The sequence below is a fragment of the Ascaphus truei genome, chromosome 6 (genome assembly GCF_040206685.1).
Source record: "Ascaphus truei isolate aAscTru1 chromosome 6, aAscTru1.hap1, whole genome shotgun sequence".
Classification (NCBI taxonomy): Eukaryota; Metazoa; Chordata; class Amphibia; order Anura; family Ascaphidae; genus Ascaphus; species Ascaphus truei.
Window position 1 is genome coordinate 121,747,218 of NC_134488.1, and position 20,591 is coordinate 121,767,808.

Here is a 20,591-nt window from a genome sequence, read left to right on the forward strand (position 1 = left end):
ATATTTAATGGTCAAAAATGGAAAAATGGCAAGGCATTTCCCTACCAACATGTTTCGTGCTACACAGAGCACTTTATAAAGTGTCTCACATTTTAATCTGGTCTGTAATTGTTACATACTCCTATAATATATATTATCTTTAACTGTGCATGCAATGTCTTGTATATAATGTATACCCTGTTCACTTATGTAACTATGTATTTGTAACCATGTATTATTTGTCATCATAACTATGCCCAGAACATACTTGAAAACGAGAGGTTACTCCCAATGTATTACTTTCTGGAAAAAAATGTTATACATAAATAAATAAATAAATATACCCTTTATTGATTATTTACCAAGCATTCTTTTTACAGGCTTTGGATGGGCAAGTTCTATAGGAACAGAATTTATCACCACTTTTATGCAGAATTCCTTCTCTGACCGTAACCTAGAGAGGTATGAGCTTCAGATCACTGCCCATTCTGAAAATACAGCTGTCACTGTCGTTGTGTTTGAGGATGCTTACAGCAGAAACCTCATCCTAAATGCTGGTGGCACCATCTCGGTCACACTTCCGGCATCGGTGGAAATCAGAGGGAGTATGACTTTTAAGAATACAGTCCACATCACAGCCGACAAACCCATCAATGTCCTCTCACTTAACCATAGGTTAAATAGTGCAGACACATCACTTTTGTACCCAGTGACCAGTTTGGGCATCGAGTACTACCTAGTGACACCTAAAGAGGGACCACCTGGAACTTTTAAGGTGTTTTCAGTTGTGGCATCTAGAGAAGCAACATCTGTTGAAATTCTTTTGAAAGGAAGTGCCCAGTTAAATGGCCACTGGTATCAACCTAACAGCATTTTGTCTGTAAATCTAGCACCTTTCCAAGGAGTCCAACTATTAAGCTCAGATGATCTGTCAGGCTCTCGAGTGACATCACAGAAATCAGTGGCTGTGTTGAGTGGCCACACTTGTTCCCAGAAGAACACTCAGTGCAGCCATGTCTATGAACAACTATTACCTGTCTTTCGCTGGGGAACCAACTTTTTTGTACTTCCATTCTCCTTCCAAGAAACGCTTGACATAATCTTTGTTGTTGCATCAGACTCAACAGCGGTGACCTATACTGTGGGCACCAATGTCAGTCGTGTGATCATGGTGGCCGGGCAGGTTTTACAGATAGAAATCTTAAAAGTGCCTCTGCGCATCACAGCAATTATTCCTGTGCAAGTCACGTTTTTCAATAATGGTGGAACAGACGCAAGGATTTCATATGAGCCATTACTCATGAATATCCTAGACACTGGGAGTTACTGCACCTCTTACTATATCTATGGACAAAGGGATGTGAACAATTATGCCATTATGATAGCCAAGAATTCTACAATCCGTGAAATCACTTTTGATGGAAGCTCCTTGATATATCCAAACTGGAGACAAATCCAGGGAACAGAGTACGTTTGGGATGAATATTTCTATGGAGACAGTTTCACATCCCACAAAGTAGAACACCCCACTGCACCATTTGGTCTGCAGAGCGTGGGAATTGGTTCCAAGTTCAGTTATGGCTCCCCAGCTGCGTGTGTCAAAGGTACGGTACGTGTGGATAAAGGAATGAGCTTTGGTAATATATCACTTCTGTAAATGAGAAAAAATGCATATTTTCCTATTTTCATGTTTCTGTTCACCACAGATCACCCTATCACTTTCCTTTTAGTTACGTTCCTCCAATTAGTAATAATGGAGCACATTTCAGAATTTCTGAGCTATAAGTTGAGTTCCATGGAAATAACGTATTTGTAATTTATTGTCTGCTCACAGAAGTAAACAGACTTACATAGACTGAAGGGACCTATAGCCCACCCATCTGTTCTCTTTCATATACAGGGAATCATCAAATCTGTCCCCTATTAATATATGTTAAAAATAAAACAACCCACATAGTGCGCTCAGAGAAATCTCTTGTGGATATTAGAATCACAGTTAATGGTGTTGAAACCAATATATATATATATATACAGTGTTCGACAAACCTATACATTTGCACGCCCTGGGCGAGTGGATTTAACATCGTGGCGAGCTCCTATTGGCCCAAGCAGCACATGTGTGATACTAGGTGGCGAGTAGATTTTTCTGTTCGGCGAGTAGATTTTTTGGTGATTTGTCGACCCCTGTATATATATATATATATATATATAGATATATATATATATATATGTGTGTATATATATATATATATTATATATATATATATATATATATATATATATTGTGGCAGGACGGCCTCGCGGCGGGGTCAGTAAGATGCTAGACACGATGGGAAACGTTAAACTATAGTGGTTTATTAGCCACAACCAAAATAAAGTATGGGTGCACTGTCCCTTTAAGAAACTACTTTCTAGAAATTAAAGCCTATTCCCGTTAGGGAAACTAACTCACTTCTTGAGCCCTTACTAACAGGGCAGCCAGCTAATGTGGTTATGCCCAAAACATATGCTACACAAAGGATAACCAATAAGTATAATAATAAAGTCTTATCTGTGTTGCAGCTCCAGTAGCAAACAGGAACACCGGTTCCGGGGAGAAGGCTGTGTCCAGCTCGCAGCAATCTGTATATTTATCCCGGGTTGGGGCCCCAGCTGGTCCCAGCAGCAAAGCTCCTAGCAGGACTGGGGGACCAGAGCAACAGCTAGGGCTTCCTACCCGGGAGGGGTCTCTCCAGCCTCCTGGGAGAAAAACAAGATCACCTTGTGTGAGCAACTTCCTGCTTTTTAAAGCACTTGTTTCACTGATGAGTTCAGCCCCTGTTTAATCAGTCTTCAGCTGTGCTTTCTTTCTCTGAGGAGATTAACGCTCTGTGTACTGGCTGCAGCATCTCTCCATTCACTGTTCCAGCCTACTGAGTCAGTGACTCTGTCACAATATATATAAACAATTATAAAACAGATTTAATAATAAATGGAATACAGGTAAAATAATACAAAGAAAAACAACAGGAAGTAGTAGGAAAAACAAACGTTGAAAAATAGTTGTGGATGAAAACAGGAAAAGTCACTTTAAGTAATTGCTGAACCAGGCTCCTGTTGCTTTACATAGGGTTAATCCTTGACCCCAAGAATGATGAAGTAAAGAATTCCTAGAACGAAGTGCAAATAAATGCCTCCATGGTGAAAAATATTTGGTGATTTTAATGGATAAAATAATGATTAAAATGCACTCACATCGTGCATAAGAGCAGTAACCATGTATAAACCACTCCATCTCCCGCTCCTCAGTCGTATGCCTCCCCTCCAATGCTCCTAATCGCTGCTCAATTACTTTCTGATTTAAAACACCCTCTCCATGGCATCCCGTGAGCTTGAGGGATCTCCTGCAGTCGCCTAGATGTCCCGAGCCATGCGAGCGATGAGGTGCGTGATGACGTCTGGTGGGGGTGTAACCAGCAAAGTGACTTGTCCTTCTCCTCTCCTCCTACGCGTTTCGCTAGAGCACAGCAAGCTTCTTCAGGCATGTAAGATACATTACATCCCTGAAGAAGCTTGCTGTGTTCTAGCAAAACGCATGGAGGAACCCCCTGCTACCGGTCTCGGCTCTGGTTACGCTCCCACCTGATGTTATCACGCTCCGCATCGCTCGCCACACTTGGAACATCTACACTGGACTGCAGGAGATTCCCTCAAGCTCGCGGGAGGCAGTGGAGAGGGTTTTTTAAATCAGCAAGTAATTGAGCAGCGATTAGGAGCATTGGAGGGGAGGCATAGGACTGAGGAGCCAGTGGTAGTGTGGTTTATACATGTTTTATGCTCTTATGCACTGTGTGAGTGTATTTTAATCATTATTTTATCCATTAAAATCACAAACTATATTTCCCCATGGAGGCATTTCTTTACACTTTCTTCTAGGCATTTGTCATGAGAATGGAGTTTATTGTGTTCCTGATGGCCAAGGTACATGATGAGTTAACTTTTGTCTCTTTCAAACTTGCTTAAATGTAGTTGCTTTTTCTGCTGTGATCAGGAAAACAAGGGGTGGAAAATAACTGGAATAGTATGTTATGAGAAGCTGGGGTATAGCTGTACTCCCCCTTGGCCTTCTCATAGCTGGGATGTTGGCTGGGTGCTTGGATGTGTCCTGTGATCACGTGTGTCCAACACAGAAACTAATCAGACCCTCAATTGTCGATGAGACTGAGGATATACCTAGGGCTCAGCTCTTCGTGCAATACAAACGTGATCACAGTAATATACTTACCAAGCATTTATTATCTAAGAAATTATGGGGTTCCCTTGGTTGTGGATATCGTGCAGAATCATGATTGCTGTAAGATCCCGAAGCTAAGTAACCAATAAAATATATTTACTCATAGTAACAGGTGTTGGTATTATTCATGTGTGCATTCGTGGCTGAGATCGACAATACCAATCAATCTCTTGAGAAGTAATTTTCTTGTCAGAACATTTAGCGACGAGGACGGCATTGTCTATCTTATCTCGAGTGCATGTGAATAATTGTATTGGGCCTGGGGTTGCTTTCTTTGTTGCAATAGTGTGCTATTGTGTTGCAAAATGTTTAGTGAGCTGGGTATTTTTACTAAAAAGGGGGGGAGCGTCCATGTCAAACTGCCTGGCTGAATATCAGATACATGGATATCTGTAGTTCAGGAACTGAGTAAACATGGGCTTCCAATACACCCTGAGAGTGGGTGTCCCCTAAGTGACATGGCAAAAGGATTAGATTTATCATTGTACGGGAAGAAAGAACGGAAGGCTGCAAGCCATGTGGGTTTGATCTTGCTACAGGTAGTGTGCGAGTTGCAATGTGAAGTGGATGCAAGACTGTCCGAGGTCCAGGCTCTTCAAGGTCAGATTAATGTGACAAATGAATGTCTAAGAATGGCAGTTCGGCGTGCCGAGAGCATGGAGAAAAAATGTGTTGTTAGGGCTACAAGGGCCAAGGGCAAACAACAACAGAAAGGGAGGAGGGGTCGTACGACCCACCACATGCGACCAGTATTGGAGACGGTCACATGGATCCCCACGGACTTTGAGTCCGAGGACGGGGAGGGGAGTGAAATGGAGGTAGATTTAGATGACCAAGAGGGAGTCCCTAACCTCCAAGCAGGCCCCATAATCACTAAACACAGAAAACAGCGAAGAGATAGAGGGGATCATGCAGACAGGCAGACTGTACTTAGGGACTTACAGGATTTAGAGACAGAGGGGGTGAGAGACTATACCCAAAGGGGATTGACAGAAATGGGAAAACATTATAGGCAACGGACGGTGGAATCCCTATACTTGTGGATACTGAGACTCTTGGATGAGAGGTCGGGGCAGCATTCTATCTAGGAGGTTCTGGCAATGGGGGCAATGATGGTGGATCCCAGGGTCAGACAAATAATGTGACTGGCTAGGGGTTACATTGTCAATTTCAGCCTCTTGGACTTAGTGCAGGACTCTGTCTCCCAGGCATATCCTAACCAGAGTGACCTGGAAACCACAGAACCATGGCGTACTGTAGGGGAAGGTATAACCAGACTCCGGGTTTTGGGTTGTGCGGGAGGATTGAAGGGCTCTGAGTGGGAGGGACCCGACCTGGCTCTGTTCGCTGCTGGCATGAGAGCCTCGTTATTGAAGACAGCCCCATTCACTATGAATGCTCCCCTGTTATCCCTGTTGGGAGGGCTGATGAGAGATGCTAAAGTATATGATGCCACTTCACTGATGGGACAATTGGGAGAATTAGAACCCCACCCCCTAACACCTGGCCCACTTTGCCTATCTGGGCCACGACAGATCAGACTGAGGATAAAGGGGGGAGGGGAGAAACATGACGTGGGCCGTACTGGATCAAAGTTACATGTAGGATGTGGATAAAGCTATTGAAGGCATGAGAAAGATCTACAGATCACAGCCCCACATCTGACTTACTGATATTGTGGAAGAGGTTAAGAAGTGACCAGCAGTTTACCCAACAACCAGATGCGTCCAAGGTTTATAGGACTGACGGTGAGATTAGCTCCGCTTGGTGCACCCCCTAATCCCCTCCAGAGTTATTAACTCCTGAACTCCCGGAACTAACTAGGACTGAGATTTATCCTTGGGGGGTGGGAGGGGGGGGGTGAGGGGAGGCTGACACACAGGGACCAACAGAGACTGGGTGGTGCCCCAACCCTTATGACAGACTGGTGTGTCCCTTCCCCCGACCCTAAAGATATGTATCACTAGAAGGGACAGATGCCCATATGTAAAGATACAAATCTGGTGGGGAACACAGACAAAGGGTCAAACAATGTTAGCACTGGTAGACACTGGAGCAGAAGTTACCATTATACCCGCCCCTAGTGATTTCAGCCCAAGGTTTAGGAGGGGCCATTACATATGCAGTCTGGTGGGTTGTTACCCTAGCAATAGGGAAGGGCCCCCCCTTCAGGATACCTGTTGTAGTCTCACCTATTGAGAAGGGTCTCCTAGGAATAGATGTGTTGCTGGGACAAAGTGTGGCCACAGAATGGAGAGTGTTTAAATTTGGGTTCCCACAAAAAGCCTAGGGGGTGGGCAACAGAGGAGGTGAAGATAGTGACTGATACATATCAGGGGCAAATACAGCTGACTGGGACAAATGTAGATGGACATATTGAGGTAGGCACCATGCTTGGTATAGTCAATATAGTCGTCCCAGATCCCAATGCCTTACAGGTGGACTCGGGGGACACCGAGTTAAAACAGGGAACTAAGGTTTGGGTCCTGGATCCATCTGGGACAAAGAAGAAAAGGCGGGGGGGGGGGGGTAATTGCAGCAGGACAAGGAAGAACCTGTTTAGCACTCATATGTGGGGATCATAGGCCTGTATACCATCCCTCGTACAGATTAATACCAATTGCCTAAAAGTTTGTTTGGTTTTTTTTGGCAGAGTGATTCCAGATCCAGGAGCCACCCTTTGGTCAACTAACATCTTTGTGACCACATGCCAGCAGTATGCCAATTCATCTAACCAAACTAACTGCTGGTTCTGAGGTGCCACCTCCATGAGCGAAGAATCAGGCTATCCCTATGTAGGAATTCCGTGGACCAATCAAGATTGTGAAAATTGGAAAGATCATCAGTTATTTGGACTCGTGTCTCCCTAATCAATAGTACACAAGGCTTACTTAAATTGATGTTCCAGCAAAAGGGCTCTATGTTTCTACAACACCGTTAGTGCCCAAGCACGTCATGTAGGCCACTCACAATGTTCAGAGTTAAGAGGGTGCATTGTGGCCTGGAGGGGAGGGTCAGGAGGCAATTACACCTTGAAAAAGATTATTATGGGAAACCAGACAAATTTTATGTTATATTGGCTATGTGCTGCCATCTGACACAGCCCAACTTTGCCCCAGGGGCGTATAAGGATTAAGCGCAGCTCATTTGTAGGCAAATCCCACGGCGCTGTGGGTATTGCATTCCCTTCTTATGGGTTATGTAACAATGTTTCCCCCTCCTCCCCCAATGGCAGATACACAGCTTCTGCTAACTAAAGTGTGGTGCGAGTACCTGTGAGGGTCAGGAGAGCTGAGCTGATCTGCCGTGGTATGGAGACCAGGAAAGGCTTTTGGATATCATCTATAGTTCTTTCTGTTTGGTGTTCAGCGCTTCCAGCTTCAGTGGGCTCTGGTAGTACCAGAGACAGTCCTCTCTGAAGCACATCAGTCATACACACCATGCACTGACTCAACCCAGGCTGGTGTATGATTAACGAAGGGGCTTTATTTAGCAGTTACTGCATCAGATCTTTCCAGCAGTGCAAGGGTTCAGAGGGTTCCAATCTCTGGATGGTGCTTGACCCTAATAGTATGAGGTAATCTTCCAGGTCATATCTTCTCTCAGTCCCCAGGACTGAGAGTGGGCCTGCTCCTCCCGCCATGGGAGAGACTCACAGCCCTCTGCTTTGTTCTCCTCAGAACCAGGAACAAGATTAATCTATTTTTGACTCTGCCTCTCATTCAGGAAGCAGAAGGGACGGGCTCCTGGTCTATACCTATCCTTGATAGGCTTACACAGGCTATGAGTCACCACTGCACTTCTGTCCATCAAAGAGGAGCACAAGGGGGTAACAAGCCCACAGATTTAACCTGTTATTGCCAGCAGCTAGCAGGGACTTGCATAACAGGGGGAAAGACAGGTAGAAAGAAACATACCCTGTTACAGTTACATTTAGTTTACACTCGTATTGGTGCCTTAGCCAATCTATTAGACACCGCCCTCAATTCCACTGTTGATGCTATAGAGAAGTTAAGTATTGAACAGGTACAAATCAGGGCTGTAGCTTTGCAAAATCGTATGGCATTAGACTATCTTCTTGCTGCAAAGGGAGGTGTCTGTGCATTAATAGGTAGGGAATGCTGCATCCACAGTATATACAGGACAATTTTAAGGCTGATGATATTGTTCAAATACATGATGTTCAAGTTAAGTTACGAGAAGGTGATAACTCTGGGTGGTTTTCTTGGTTAGGAGATGTGGTACAAAGATCCTGCAAATACTTATCATGATAGTGTTATGAGGTTTATTATGCATATTAATTTGGAAACTATTGATGTGTCTCATGTCCTGCACCACTAAAAACACTGTACAAGCTTTACCAATTAAGGCCAGGCCTGCATATGGATAGGCTAGATGAACCTTCAGAGATAGCAGGTGGTTATAAATGAAGTCTGTTTCTGTCTCTGATGGTTCATGCATGCAAATATTTAGTCAAAGTTTTTTTATATAGTTTAGCCTAGGCCTCAGGAACAAGAGGTGGACTGTAATGAAAATAGAGTTTATTGTGTTCCTGATGGCCAAAGTACATGATGAGTTAACTTTTGTCTCTTACAGACATGCTTAAATTTAGTTGCCTTTTCTGTTGTGATCAGGAAAACAGGGGGTGGAAAATAACTGGAATAGTATGTTATGAGAAGCTGGGGTATAGCTGTACTCCCCCTTGGCCTTCTTATAGCTGGGATGTTGGTTGGGTGCCTGGATGTGTCCTGTGATCATGTGTGTCCAACACAGAAACTAATCAGACCCTCAATTGTGGATGAGACTGAGGATATATCCAGTGCTCATCTCTTCGTGCAATACAAATGTGATCACAGTAATATACATACCAAGCATTTATTATCTAAGAAATGATGGGGTTCCCTTGGTTGTGGATATCATGCAGAATCCTGATTGCTGTAAGATCCCAAAGCTAAGTAACCAATAAAATTTATTTACTCATAGTAACAGGTGTTGGTATTATTCATGTCTGCACTCGTGGCTGAGATCGACAATCCCAATCAATCTCTTGACCAAGTAATTTTCTTGTCAGAAGAGCATTCTCTACCCTATTAATATATGGGTTTTTTTTAAATAGGGACAAGAAACCTATGGTTCATACATTCTATCCTCAAGCTTAAGTATTTCATGACAAAATGAATCCCAAAGGTATGTCAGTGGTCATTATAATCTGTAGAAGATGTTAGTCCTAGATCAGGAGACCCACATTACCAAACATTTGATGGGCGATATTATGACTTTATGGGGACCTGCACATACACTCTTGTCAGGATCTGAGGAGACGTTGGAGTGTGTCTTCCAAAATTTACAGTCCAGGCCAAGAATGAGAATCGTGGAAATATGCGTGTCTCCTATGTGGGTCAGGTCACCTTCCAGACAAACAACTACACAATCGAAGTCAAGAAGTCAGAAGTTGGCTACGTGAGGGTGAGTAGGGAGCTACAAGTAGTTTTTTTCCTACACCCCTCATTTCCATGTACTTTCCTTATGTCCTCAGAATAAGTTTTGTATGCCTTTCTTTACATTTTCTTTCACTTTTATCATATACTTTGTTATGAAATACTATATATATATATATACATATAAATACTAAAATGTAAGGGTTCATTGTTCTGGCCAGACAGTGAGCTCTCTCCTGAAACCCAGACAGCCCCCCTTCTCCAGCTTAAAGAATGTGCAGAGATACATTCCAGACACGAAAGTTAATTCAAAGCTCCGTAGCTTCAAATTAGCTTTAAAAGAAGTTTAGTTTAGATAAGAAAAGAGTAGGACATTTTTTATTAATACAGTTTGCAGGATCAGACTATTTTGTTTTATTATTATAAGCTAAGTGAGAAATATGTGTGTTGTTGGTTTTGTTTTTGTCTGTGTGTAACCAGTAAATACATTTCAATTTTATTTGTTCTGATTAGGATTTGTTTGGGAATTGTTTAAGACGCTGGTAAAAGCTTACAAGCACACTGTTAACAATGTCCCGGGGTTTTTATTTTTTGGGTTGCCATGAAAATGTTAGCGTGCATTGGACTGTAGGAGAAGCTCCATTTTTTTAAACTCTGAGCTGCTCAATACAGTAAGTCAAATGTTTTTTTCTGTTCTAACAGAGTATCTATAGAGGCATTGTATGTTATGGAGTAAAATGTATGATATTTCACTCTATAGTATAGAATGTTTATAGTGTATAATGTTTAGGATTAATATGTAGTATAATTTAATATACATATATACAAGAGTAGTGTTTTAAACGTGTTACCCAGTGTTGCAGTGATGCAAAGAGTGTGTTACTAGGTATAAATATTTACACAAACATATTTTTATTGTGTTATAAAAATAAGTAATACTGAGTGTGTATGTTTTTATGTGTATAGCGTCAGAAGTGTGCTCAGTACTTCACAAAGAATACAGTACAGGGAATTAGTTTGGAGTTCGATACGAAATTATTTTTCTACTGTAAATATAACTGAATATGTGACACATTTTATAACTTTTTACTATTTTCTCTCCAAAGGTGTGTCACTTTGAATCCTCATCTATAATTTCTCATTTTAAAGAATGTATCTCTGAGAATTTCAGATTTTATTTTTTATTCTGATGGTTCGTGTCGGAGAGATACAGCAGAATAATTTGATGTCAAATTATGTTTGTTCCCAGCATGAGGTTTTAAACGCAAATCTCCTAACTAAAGTTTCGGTGTTTTTATATCTAAAGGTTTCCCTATTGCCTATGCTATATAGTATATGTTAAAGATCTACTATAGGTTTTATTTTTACCATAAGCAGTAGCTATTGTTAAAATCGCTGCACATATACATTTTAAAGACCCTATTTCCAAGATGTTTTTGTATTAGGAAGCTATTTGGTGGGAATCATGGGGGGCTACTCATAAGGATATATATGTATGGACAGTACTCAATAGTCTCCCGGTCTTCCTATTGTTTTTAATGTTATATACTGTTCACATAGTACGTACATGGGTTATATGTGAACAAGAGAAGGGATACATCTGCAGCTAATATAAAGTAGCCAAAGCTATCAAGCCCTCACAGATAAATTATTTTTTGCCCATGAGGCTCTTTTGGTAATCTATAGATTGACTTTATTGAGTTACCCAGGAGTTTGTATTTTCAATATGTACAGTATTATTATGATTTGTGTTTTTTTAGACTGGGTTAAGATCTGCCCCTGTCTATATGCGGACGCTAAGACAGTGGTAAAGAAATTGTTAAAAGAATTTATTTCTAGGTATAGATTATTAAATAATATTTACTCAGACAGAGGAACATAAATTATCTCCCTATGAGACACTTTTGGGAAGTATCAGTAGTTCAAAGGAACTAATTATTAAGGACCATGTTATTTATAATGAAACAATTAGCAAGTATTGTATGCAACTAATAAAATGTTTGCAGTCTCTCCGTCAAAGTTACAGGTCAAAGTTGTACAGATTATATTCAAGAACCTGAACGTGCACCTACTCAAGCTTGGAGACTGGGTGATGGTTACATTGTTTAAAAGAAAATACGCATTACAGCCCAGGGGGAAGGGCCCTTAGCAAGTATTGCTTATAACCAATACAACTGTCAAGGTTGCAGAGCTCACCTCGTGGGTTCATGTGACTCATTGTAAAGTGGTCTCCCCCATCAAGGACCCATTTATACAAGGCTTTAAAGAACCAAAAGACAGTTACACAAGTTTTTAAAGAACTAAAAGACATTTATACAAGTTTTTTATGTTTGAAGAATCAAAAGAATAAGAACTTTAAATCGTCATATTCATTATAACTGAATAATTGTTTATTAACCTTATATTTTTTCTATGTTTTTATATTTTAGATACTGACATATAGTTTAGGATTCTGACCGGAAACTACCAAAGAGATCAGTGGATGCAGGTTTTGTTATTATTAGGGGTTATTTGTAGTATTATTGTTATTATTATTTTTTATCTGGTAACTAAGCATAAGGGGTACGAAGATGAAAGGGGTACAAATTCTATAATATCTATGTGTGTTAGGACAGCTGGGGATAGCAGAGAAGAGAAATGTGTTGTTAAATTTAGTATATAGGGTGTCCCTCAGTATTAATATTATATTTAGTTATATGTCTACATACATTTTTAGGTGCTGCAGGAAGAGTGTGTTATATACTCATACCTATTAATATTAAAGGCTATGTCAAGATTCAATGTGTTTAGAACCATTTATATAGAAGAGCTGAACTGGCAATGATTTTATATAAGTTACAATTAGATAGACCCCTCAATATAGTACTGTATATCTATTCAGAAGATGCGTACATATGTTCACATCTAACGAAAGATCAGAGAGATAGGATGTGTGAAAATTATACTTATTCTGTTGGAGATTTCCGTCCATTTACAGATGCAAGGAAATATTTTGCTGTAAAATACAGTATGTGAGGGGTTATAATATATTTAGGCACATCTAAATGCAAGTACGCTATGTATTGTGATCTTTTCAATACTACTGGACAATTACAATATTGTTATAATAGCTCAGGAGATTTTATTCCTAATCTGGTACTGTAAAACGAATGCAACTGTAAGAGCAGAAATGTTTGTGCTGTGGTGGGAGAAGAGTGTTGTATTTATGTATCTGTCAATACAGCTAATATTACCTATGATACACTAAGTATAACAATTAATGTCAAAATTGGAAGACTCTTTGAAAATAAAATCTAGATGGGACTTGGGACTAGGCACATGATTTAGATCACTGGGAGCGAAACTGGTGCAAGGACTGATTATATGTGTGTGTTTATTGTCATATTCAATGTTATCTTTTGCGTTAAAGGATTGATCAACAAGCTGACCTCTCAAGTCATTCCCTCCATGCCCCTCCAAGAAGAGATATATATGAGAATAGACATAAACCTCTCATGTAACAATACCTTCCTGATGTGATCCAATGACAAATAAATGCTTATCAGGAGAGAGAAAGACAATTGTGAATGGATATGGAGTGGGTAAGACTCCAAGGAATTGAGGATCCGGACCAAGGGTACATCAAGGAAAAACCCTCTACCAGGGAAGGATGCAGTGTTTTCCAAGAATAAAGCTATACATTTCTCTCTGAAGATTTTTAAAAGTATAAGAGCAGGGACAGATGAAGTAATATTGCTGAAATGGGCTGGGGGGTCTCTGGAGAAGGATTGAATGCAATGTTCTGTTTCCATTTTGTCTGGTTTTTTTCAGTTTCCATTTTGTGTGTAGAAGTGAGTGTGTGGCATGAATGTGTTTTGCTCTAAGTAGATTTACGACTGTGTCGAAAGTAACGCCCACATTCCTGAAACAATAAGTGTTTTGTTCCTATACAGAGCTGTTTTAAGCCAGTTCTAACCCGATTTTAATTATCTTTAAAATGATTGGTTTAAGAATTAAGGAGTGGTTAGTAAAATCTGCCTGGTAACATATTTTGAACAAAGGAATCAAAAATGTATAAAAACCCGGTTTGGACACTACTGACTTTTTTTGTATGATCATACTATGTATTAATAAACTTCTCATTATCAAATGAACCCTGTTTGTGAGTTTACAAACAGCAACATAAGTAATTTAAAAAAAGAAAGACAACTTTATCACTATGAACGTGTTGCTTTGTCAATAAATACTTTGCATTAATGAGACGACCTGCAGACCATAACCACTGCTGCTCCAGCTACTTTGAATGCCCGGTGCATATAATATTTCGAACCGCTGACTTCGTGTCCCCTACGCTCGCAGCAACACAACTTCCGCTTAACCAGACCATGCAATAAAATCCACTAGTAACAACCTAACTATTAAAACAGCTTATCTATTAACGCTGATCAACATACACATATATACATCTACATGTGCCTATACCCAACTACATGTGCTTATACCCATACACCTCTACATGTGCCTATACACCTATACACATCTACACGTGCCTATACACATACGCATCTACAAGGGCCTATACATATATATGCACACATCTACATTGGCCTATACACATACAGAGTATACATCTCCCCCCCCTCCCCAAACGGCCGCCCACGGTAACCCTGGGGGGGGGGGGGTGGAGAGAACAACTGCAGGCATGCGCAGACCGGGAAGGGAGGGAGCACCATGTGGGGACCGGGGAGGGGAGGGGAGTGTACCTCCGCCAGTCCGCCACGGCGTCACACAAGAAGCGGGGAAAACGTTTTTATTTTATTTTATTATACTAATTACATTTGGGTTCCATGTGAAATACCACCCAACCATTTCATGAGATGAATGCCAGTACACAATTAGCTAAAGTCCGCTACACACGCAATGGCCGAGGGGTATACCCCACCACGACATTCTTTTGCAGCCAAAAGAGAAATCTGCCGCCCAGCCCCTCTTCCCTGCTCCCCTCCCCCTGCCCGTGTGGGCCCCAGGGGACAGAAGGGATGCGCAGTGGAAAGCCCACGCCTGCCCGCCCATTGGGGGACTCAGTGCAATGGCTGTGTAACATCAGGACTCAGTGCAGACATAGCGGAGCCTCGCGCGACCGCTAACATTGAGAGAGAATTGATCATCTAACTATTTGGTATGTGTCTGTGTGCTGACTCCAATCAATTGAGAGAGAATTGATCATCTAATTAACTATTTGGTATGTCTGAGTTGATTAGGCAAACTCCTCCCTTAAGTGTTAGTCAAATGCATGTGATTAGGGTACTTAAGTCAGTGTAACTTGGGTGTGAGCCATATAGCTGTGTAACATCAAAAGAGTCACATCTTAAGTGTCATATCTAAAGTGTCTACAAGAGTTAACATTGGAGTTGAAATTGGAGGTGAAGATTGGAGGAAGATCTGGACTCTGCATTACAACTTTGCCACTGTGAGACATTCACTTTTAACATCTGTGATTATTTGTTCACTTTTATCCTCCATTACCTGTGAAGTCTCTCCTCCTGCATCTTACTATGCCCTCCCTACTGCTTTTTCTGTTTACTGTTTTCTCACTCCTTTGTGAATGTCTCTGTTCTCTCCAACATCCCCAGTTCCCACTGCACCATTATTTAAACACCTCTCTCCCAACAACTTCTATACCCCGCAACAAAAAACACCCACACAAATCCTCTATTCACACCCTCTATCTACTCCTAACCGCTGCTGGGGATCTCCCCATAGCCTGAAGCCAGACATACACACCTGATCTCACTCATGCCTCCCTGCCATCTCTTCGCCTGTATATGGTGTTAACCTTTTCATTTAATACTGACCAGCCTTAAATCTCACCCCACAAATCAAGTATCCCAATAGCCTGCACTCATGGCTATTGTCCCACACTCAGACACTCCTACCACCCATTGTGACCAAGCACTGCCATCTATAGCATTTGCTCCCTCAACTACGGTCTCTGTAAGTTTCCCATTAAACCTCTTAGATTGTAAGCTCTTCGGGGCAGGAATTTCCTTTCCTATTGTCTGATTTTGCTGCACTTATTGTATAATTATAATTCCCTGTACTGTATTCTTTGTGAAGCGCTGAGTACACTTTTGGCGCTATATAAATAAAGACATATAATACAATACAATATTTTCAAGCCGCAGTTTTTTCTACTACATTTAAGATCCAGTGTGTTCTAGTGCTGTTGATTCTTGTATTGTCCTCGATGTCCTTGTTGGCCCCATACTTTGATTTTTGATGCTATCAGTATGCTGACTTCATCTACTTTGTACCCCTCTCTCTGTTTGGTATACTACCCCGTTGGGTTGTAGCCATTGTTTCCACAGCTGAAATTTCGGTTACAGTGCCCCCTTTATACATAAAGGGACAGCACAGGCTCCATAGTGTAAATAGTAACCGAGCTAAAATCAGGTCACTTACAGTAATTCGGTGGAACATGCACATTGGACATAAGCACCAGTCTCCTGTTGTTCGTCTGCCGGTATGGAGTTCTATTGTCTTGGCTGGAGGCGTGTGACGATCTTCTGCTTCCACAGCCGGGTACCTCCAGTGATATTTTTTCCACACAATGGCCCCCCGGCCCATACACTCTCCTATTCCCACAGCTCTTTCGTAGTACTGTAGCAGAGGAAAAGTGAAACAAGTTCCTGGCACAGCCAAAGGCGTTTAACCCTTACGCGTTTCATCGCTAGAGTAACGGTGACTTCTTCAGAGGTTAAGAAATGAGATAGTACTCAGACCTTATATAGTTAAATTGGTTAGTTAATTGGTTAGTTAATTGGTTAGTTAATTATTAATTTAATCACTACCCTCAATAAGTGTATGAGAGTGATTGTGGGTGAATCAGCTTGGGATGGGAAAACTACACATACACAAACAATAAATGCATAGCAAAGTGTATAACATACAACAACTGGCACATCGTTTAAAAATAAATGAATTGGGGCAGGAGGAAACAAAAAATTGTAAACTATAACATTTTAACTAAAAATGAAAATTACCGAAAATAAAAATAATAATTTAAAGTGATACTAATATTTACCAATGTTTATAAAACACAAGAAAAACCAATATAAAAAAAAGCTGTGGATGCAGACAGATATAAAAAGTCACAGATAAATGTAAATATACTTATGTAAAAACAATAAAATAATTAATTTATTTATTAAGAGCATAAAAAAGTAACAATAAAATAAAATATTCTAGAATTATATAATATACTGTATATCCAGTGAAACAATATATATGTCTGTGCGTATGTCCAATGCTCATGTTCTACAAAATTGCTGTGAGTGACCTGATTTTTGTTTGTGTTAATAAAACCTTTTACTATTTACACTATGGAGCCCGCGCTGTCCCTTTGTTTTTTAGAAGTATCGAGGAAGGTGCGGATGGCTGTTCGGGGGTTCCAGTGTTTTTTATTTTTTAAAGGTTTTCTGGATCCCCTTTTCCCTACCTTTTTCCTTGTGTTGCCATTTCCTTTTTCCAGTCCCGTTTTTCCTTGTCATATATGTTGTTTGTTTGTTTTATGTGGTTTGTTTTCATCCGGCGCACATACTAACAGTGGGTCGTTCACATCTTTATTATTGGGAATTGTAGTAGATGTACAGTAGATAGAGCACAGCCAGGGAAATCCTGCTTCTGGTATCCAGAGAAGGGAACAAATAGCCAGGCAACTCCAAACTAAATAAGTGATCAATTTAATGCAAGCTAGAGATACAATAAAAACGGACTACATGAACGCACCTACGCGTTTCATGCAACAGCACTTTATCAAGGTGTTTTTTTTTCCCTTCTCTGGATACCAGAAGCAGGATTTCCCTGGCTGTGCTCTATCTACATCTACTACAATTCTGAATCTACACCTGGATGGACGGCACGCCACAGACGATGGGAGTGTCCCTTGGAGTGTACAGGTAAAGAGCCGCAGTGCCTTATGATATATCCTGTACACAACGGACATTATTTCACATACATCTACATTCTGGTTGGGTGTTTATTGAAGTGTCAATTGATGTGGGTGTCACGTGGACTCCACTAGACATTTATCCCCTCCAGCTCAATTATATTGTTATACTGTGGACACTCCATCTTCATCTGGATACTCATTCCTATATTCTCTACAGATGGAACCAGGTCTAATTGTTGAGCACTACACTCACTCTACTAACATCTTTATTATGGGTTAGGATTAAATATTGATTCTTTACACTTAATATGACGCTGTAATTTTATGTTTTGTTTTAAATACACACATATATATATATATATATATATATATATATATATATATATAGACATATGGAGACCAGGGGATCCTGATAGCCAAAAAGAGACAGCACACTGCAGGTATGGTATCAAAAAAGTGTATTCAGTAACACAAGGCCGCCAACGTTTCGTTCCTCCCAACGGGACCTTCCTCAGGGCAGTGCAACTACAGACTAACACAAGCACCCATATATACCCCTTAACACATACTAAAAAACACCTGAAAACAATCATGAACTCCAAATTGTAATCCCAGATACAACCCACATTTCTAAACAGCCAATCCAACATACTGATACTGGTACGCACCAATGAGAGAACCTGATCTATGCATATGTGTACCTAGTCACATGGTCAAACCTTGATAACAACATAATGACATCACAGTGCATCCTGTTTACGTAACCATGACTACTTGAAACATCTAATGATATTCAAATGCGCATAAATGGTTAAAATACATATAAAATGCATAGCCTGAACAGCAACTCGCCATCAGTGCTTGGAGATACATACTGTGGATGTTACAAAGCGTGCCTGTAAATGAATACATTAATGCAAATGGTCCTGCAAAGCATGCACATTGTCCAGGGAGCAGTGGTCAGGGTGTAACGGGCAGTCAATCAAAAATCGCATAATGGCAGCGCGTCCGTTGGGTCTAAACACTTCCCCAACCTGTTGTGCATGGAGAGCGGGTGATTCTCATACAATGCGCGCCGTGGAGCGTAACCGCGCATGCGCAGTGTGCTGCTGACAACCCAAACGCGTCCCTGACTACTGCAGCAGAGGGTATGCGTGTATCTGTGCTAATGCGCATGCGCAACGCTGCGCAAATAGCGCAAGCTGTATTAAAGAGCATGAGGCTGTTGCTCAAACTGCGTAATGGCCAGAACTGAAACGGAAACATGGGCACAATAAAGATGGCAGTAGCATACTAAGCACGAATAGTGGCAATGTCTGTAACAAAGTAATCAAAGGTTAAACATTTGAAATGCATGGGTGAACCTGAAATCAGGCCCACAATAAAACCAAAATCATAAAGTTAATGTCTATAACATAGATAACTGTATTCCAGAAGGAACATGGTAATTCATGGCATATGTATAGCCCTATCTTGTAGAGTGTTGGTGTAATTACCGTAATCAATATATTAGACTCCCAGAAAAAAAAAAAAAACGTAATATATACATGTATGTCTACTACAAAGTGGCATGGCTAAAGCCTGTAGTACCAACCAGCCCATCCAGATGTACAGATGGTTAAAGTGCTGATGTATCCACATGCAACCAATAGTGGACTGTGAGTTGTTTAAAAGATGGACACCGAGTGTGACTACACACCCAAAAGTGAATGAGTGAATAAAACATGCAAAAAAATGCATAAAAAATGCAAAAAAATGCAAAAAAAGGGAGGGGGGGGGGAAGAAGGGGGGATGGAGAAAAATGCGTAACGGGTACAATGCGCAATGAGATAATGTAACAATAAAACAATCACTATACCCAAAAATATTCACACTACAGAATTTGTATATGATTTTTACAGAAAACAGCCTAATTTCAGATCTTCATTTAGTCCGTAAGGAGATATGGTCTTGAGCTCGTATATTAGTCTTGCCTCTTGTTGCAGAAGCAACTTGTTCCTGTCTCCCCCTCTGGGTGGTGGCAGTACCTGTAATATAGGCATACATCGCATTGTGGCTAGTGAGTGCCGTTGTTCTTTAAAATGTGACACATTTTATTATAACTTTTGCCACTAATTGGCCGGGATTTACTCCGGCTGGCGCCGGGTCTAGACCGTGTGCCGCCGCGTCTCCTCCGTGCACCCCTCTGCTCGCATGGCAATTTGCTCCCCCTTCCCGACCCCCTAGCTGCTCCTGCTGTGCCCCTCTGCTTCCCCTTCTCTGGGGAAAACAGTCTCTCAGCATAGCAGCTTCCTGTGTCTTTCAAAACACTTCCTCATTCAGACAGGCTGATTAACTCCATTACATTCTGCTTAACTTATCACATTCAAAAGGTAGCAAAAAAATGTTGTTTTTTCCTCTGCAATATTACCAAGATTCGCCCTTTCCTCTGTTGCTCAACTGCAAAACTCTGACACAGACCCTCATTCTCTCCCCTCTGGACTGTCTCCCCTACAATTTATCCTAAATGCTGCTGCCAGAATCACTCAACTCTTTCCGAAATCTGTCTCGGCGTCTCCCCTGCTGAAATCACTCTCCTGGCCGCCTATCAAATCCCGTATCTCACACTCAATCCTCCTCCTCACTTTTAAAGCTTTACACTCTTCTGCTCCTCCTTACATCTCAGCCCTAATTTCTCGCTATACAACATCTCGACTCTTGCGTTCTGCTCAAGGATGTCCTCTCTCTACCCATTTTGTATCTAAAGCCCTCTCCCCACTTAAATCTCTTTCTCACTGACTGCCCACACCTCTGGAATGCCCTTCCCCTCAATATCCCACTAGCACCCTCTCTATCCACATTTAAGACCCACCTTAAAACACACCTGCTTAAGGAAGCATATGAGTAGCTCCATGGCTGGTACTACAAAACTCATACATTAACCTTGGCCCCTTGCAGACACACTTACCAGAATGCCCTCCTACTGTCTCTG

General features: G+C 41.2%; 3 protein-coding genes across 6 annotated transcripts in view; all 3 read left to right on the forward strand.

Annotated features, from left to right (window-relative positions):
• Positions 1 to 9,238, forward strand: part of LOC142497803 (IgGFc-binding protein-like) — a 22,417-nt gene extending 13,179 nt beyond the window's left edge. The window contains exons 3-5 of one of the 4 annotated variants that reach the window (XM_075606145.1): positions 360 to 1,583; positions 2,542 to 2,744; positions 6,906 to 9,238. In XM_075606145.1, coding sequence (XP_075462260.1) covers positions 360 to 1,583; positions 2,542 to 2,744; positions 6,906 to 6,944 — 1,466 coding nt within the window. In that variant the 3' untranslated portion in view covers positions 6,945 to 9,238. Of the gene's footprint in view, positions 1 to 359; positions 1,617 to 2,541; positions 2,745 to 6,905 lie in introns of all 4 variants that reach the window. The other 3 variants (XM_075606147.1, XM_075606146.1, XM_075606148.1) reach the window with 3 other exon arrangements.
• Positions 1 to 20,591, forward strand: part of LOC142497805 (IgGFc-binding protein-like) — a 362,065-nt gene that overhangs the window by 97,299 nt on the left and 244,175 nt on the right. The gene's annotated exons all lie outside the window — the stretch shown is intronic.
• LOC142497809 (IgGFc-binding protein-like) overlaps positions 1 to 20,591 on the forward strand; it is a 140,073-nt gene that overhangs the window by 85,931 nt on the left and 33,551 nt on the right. The gene's annotated exons all lie outside the window — the stretch shown is intronic.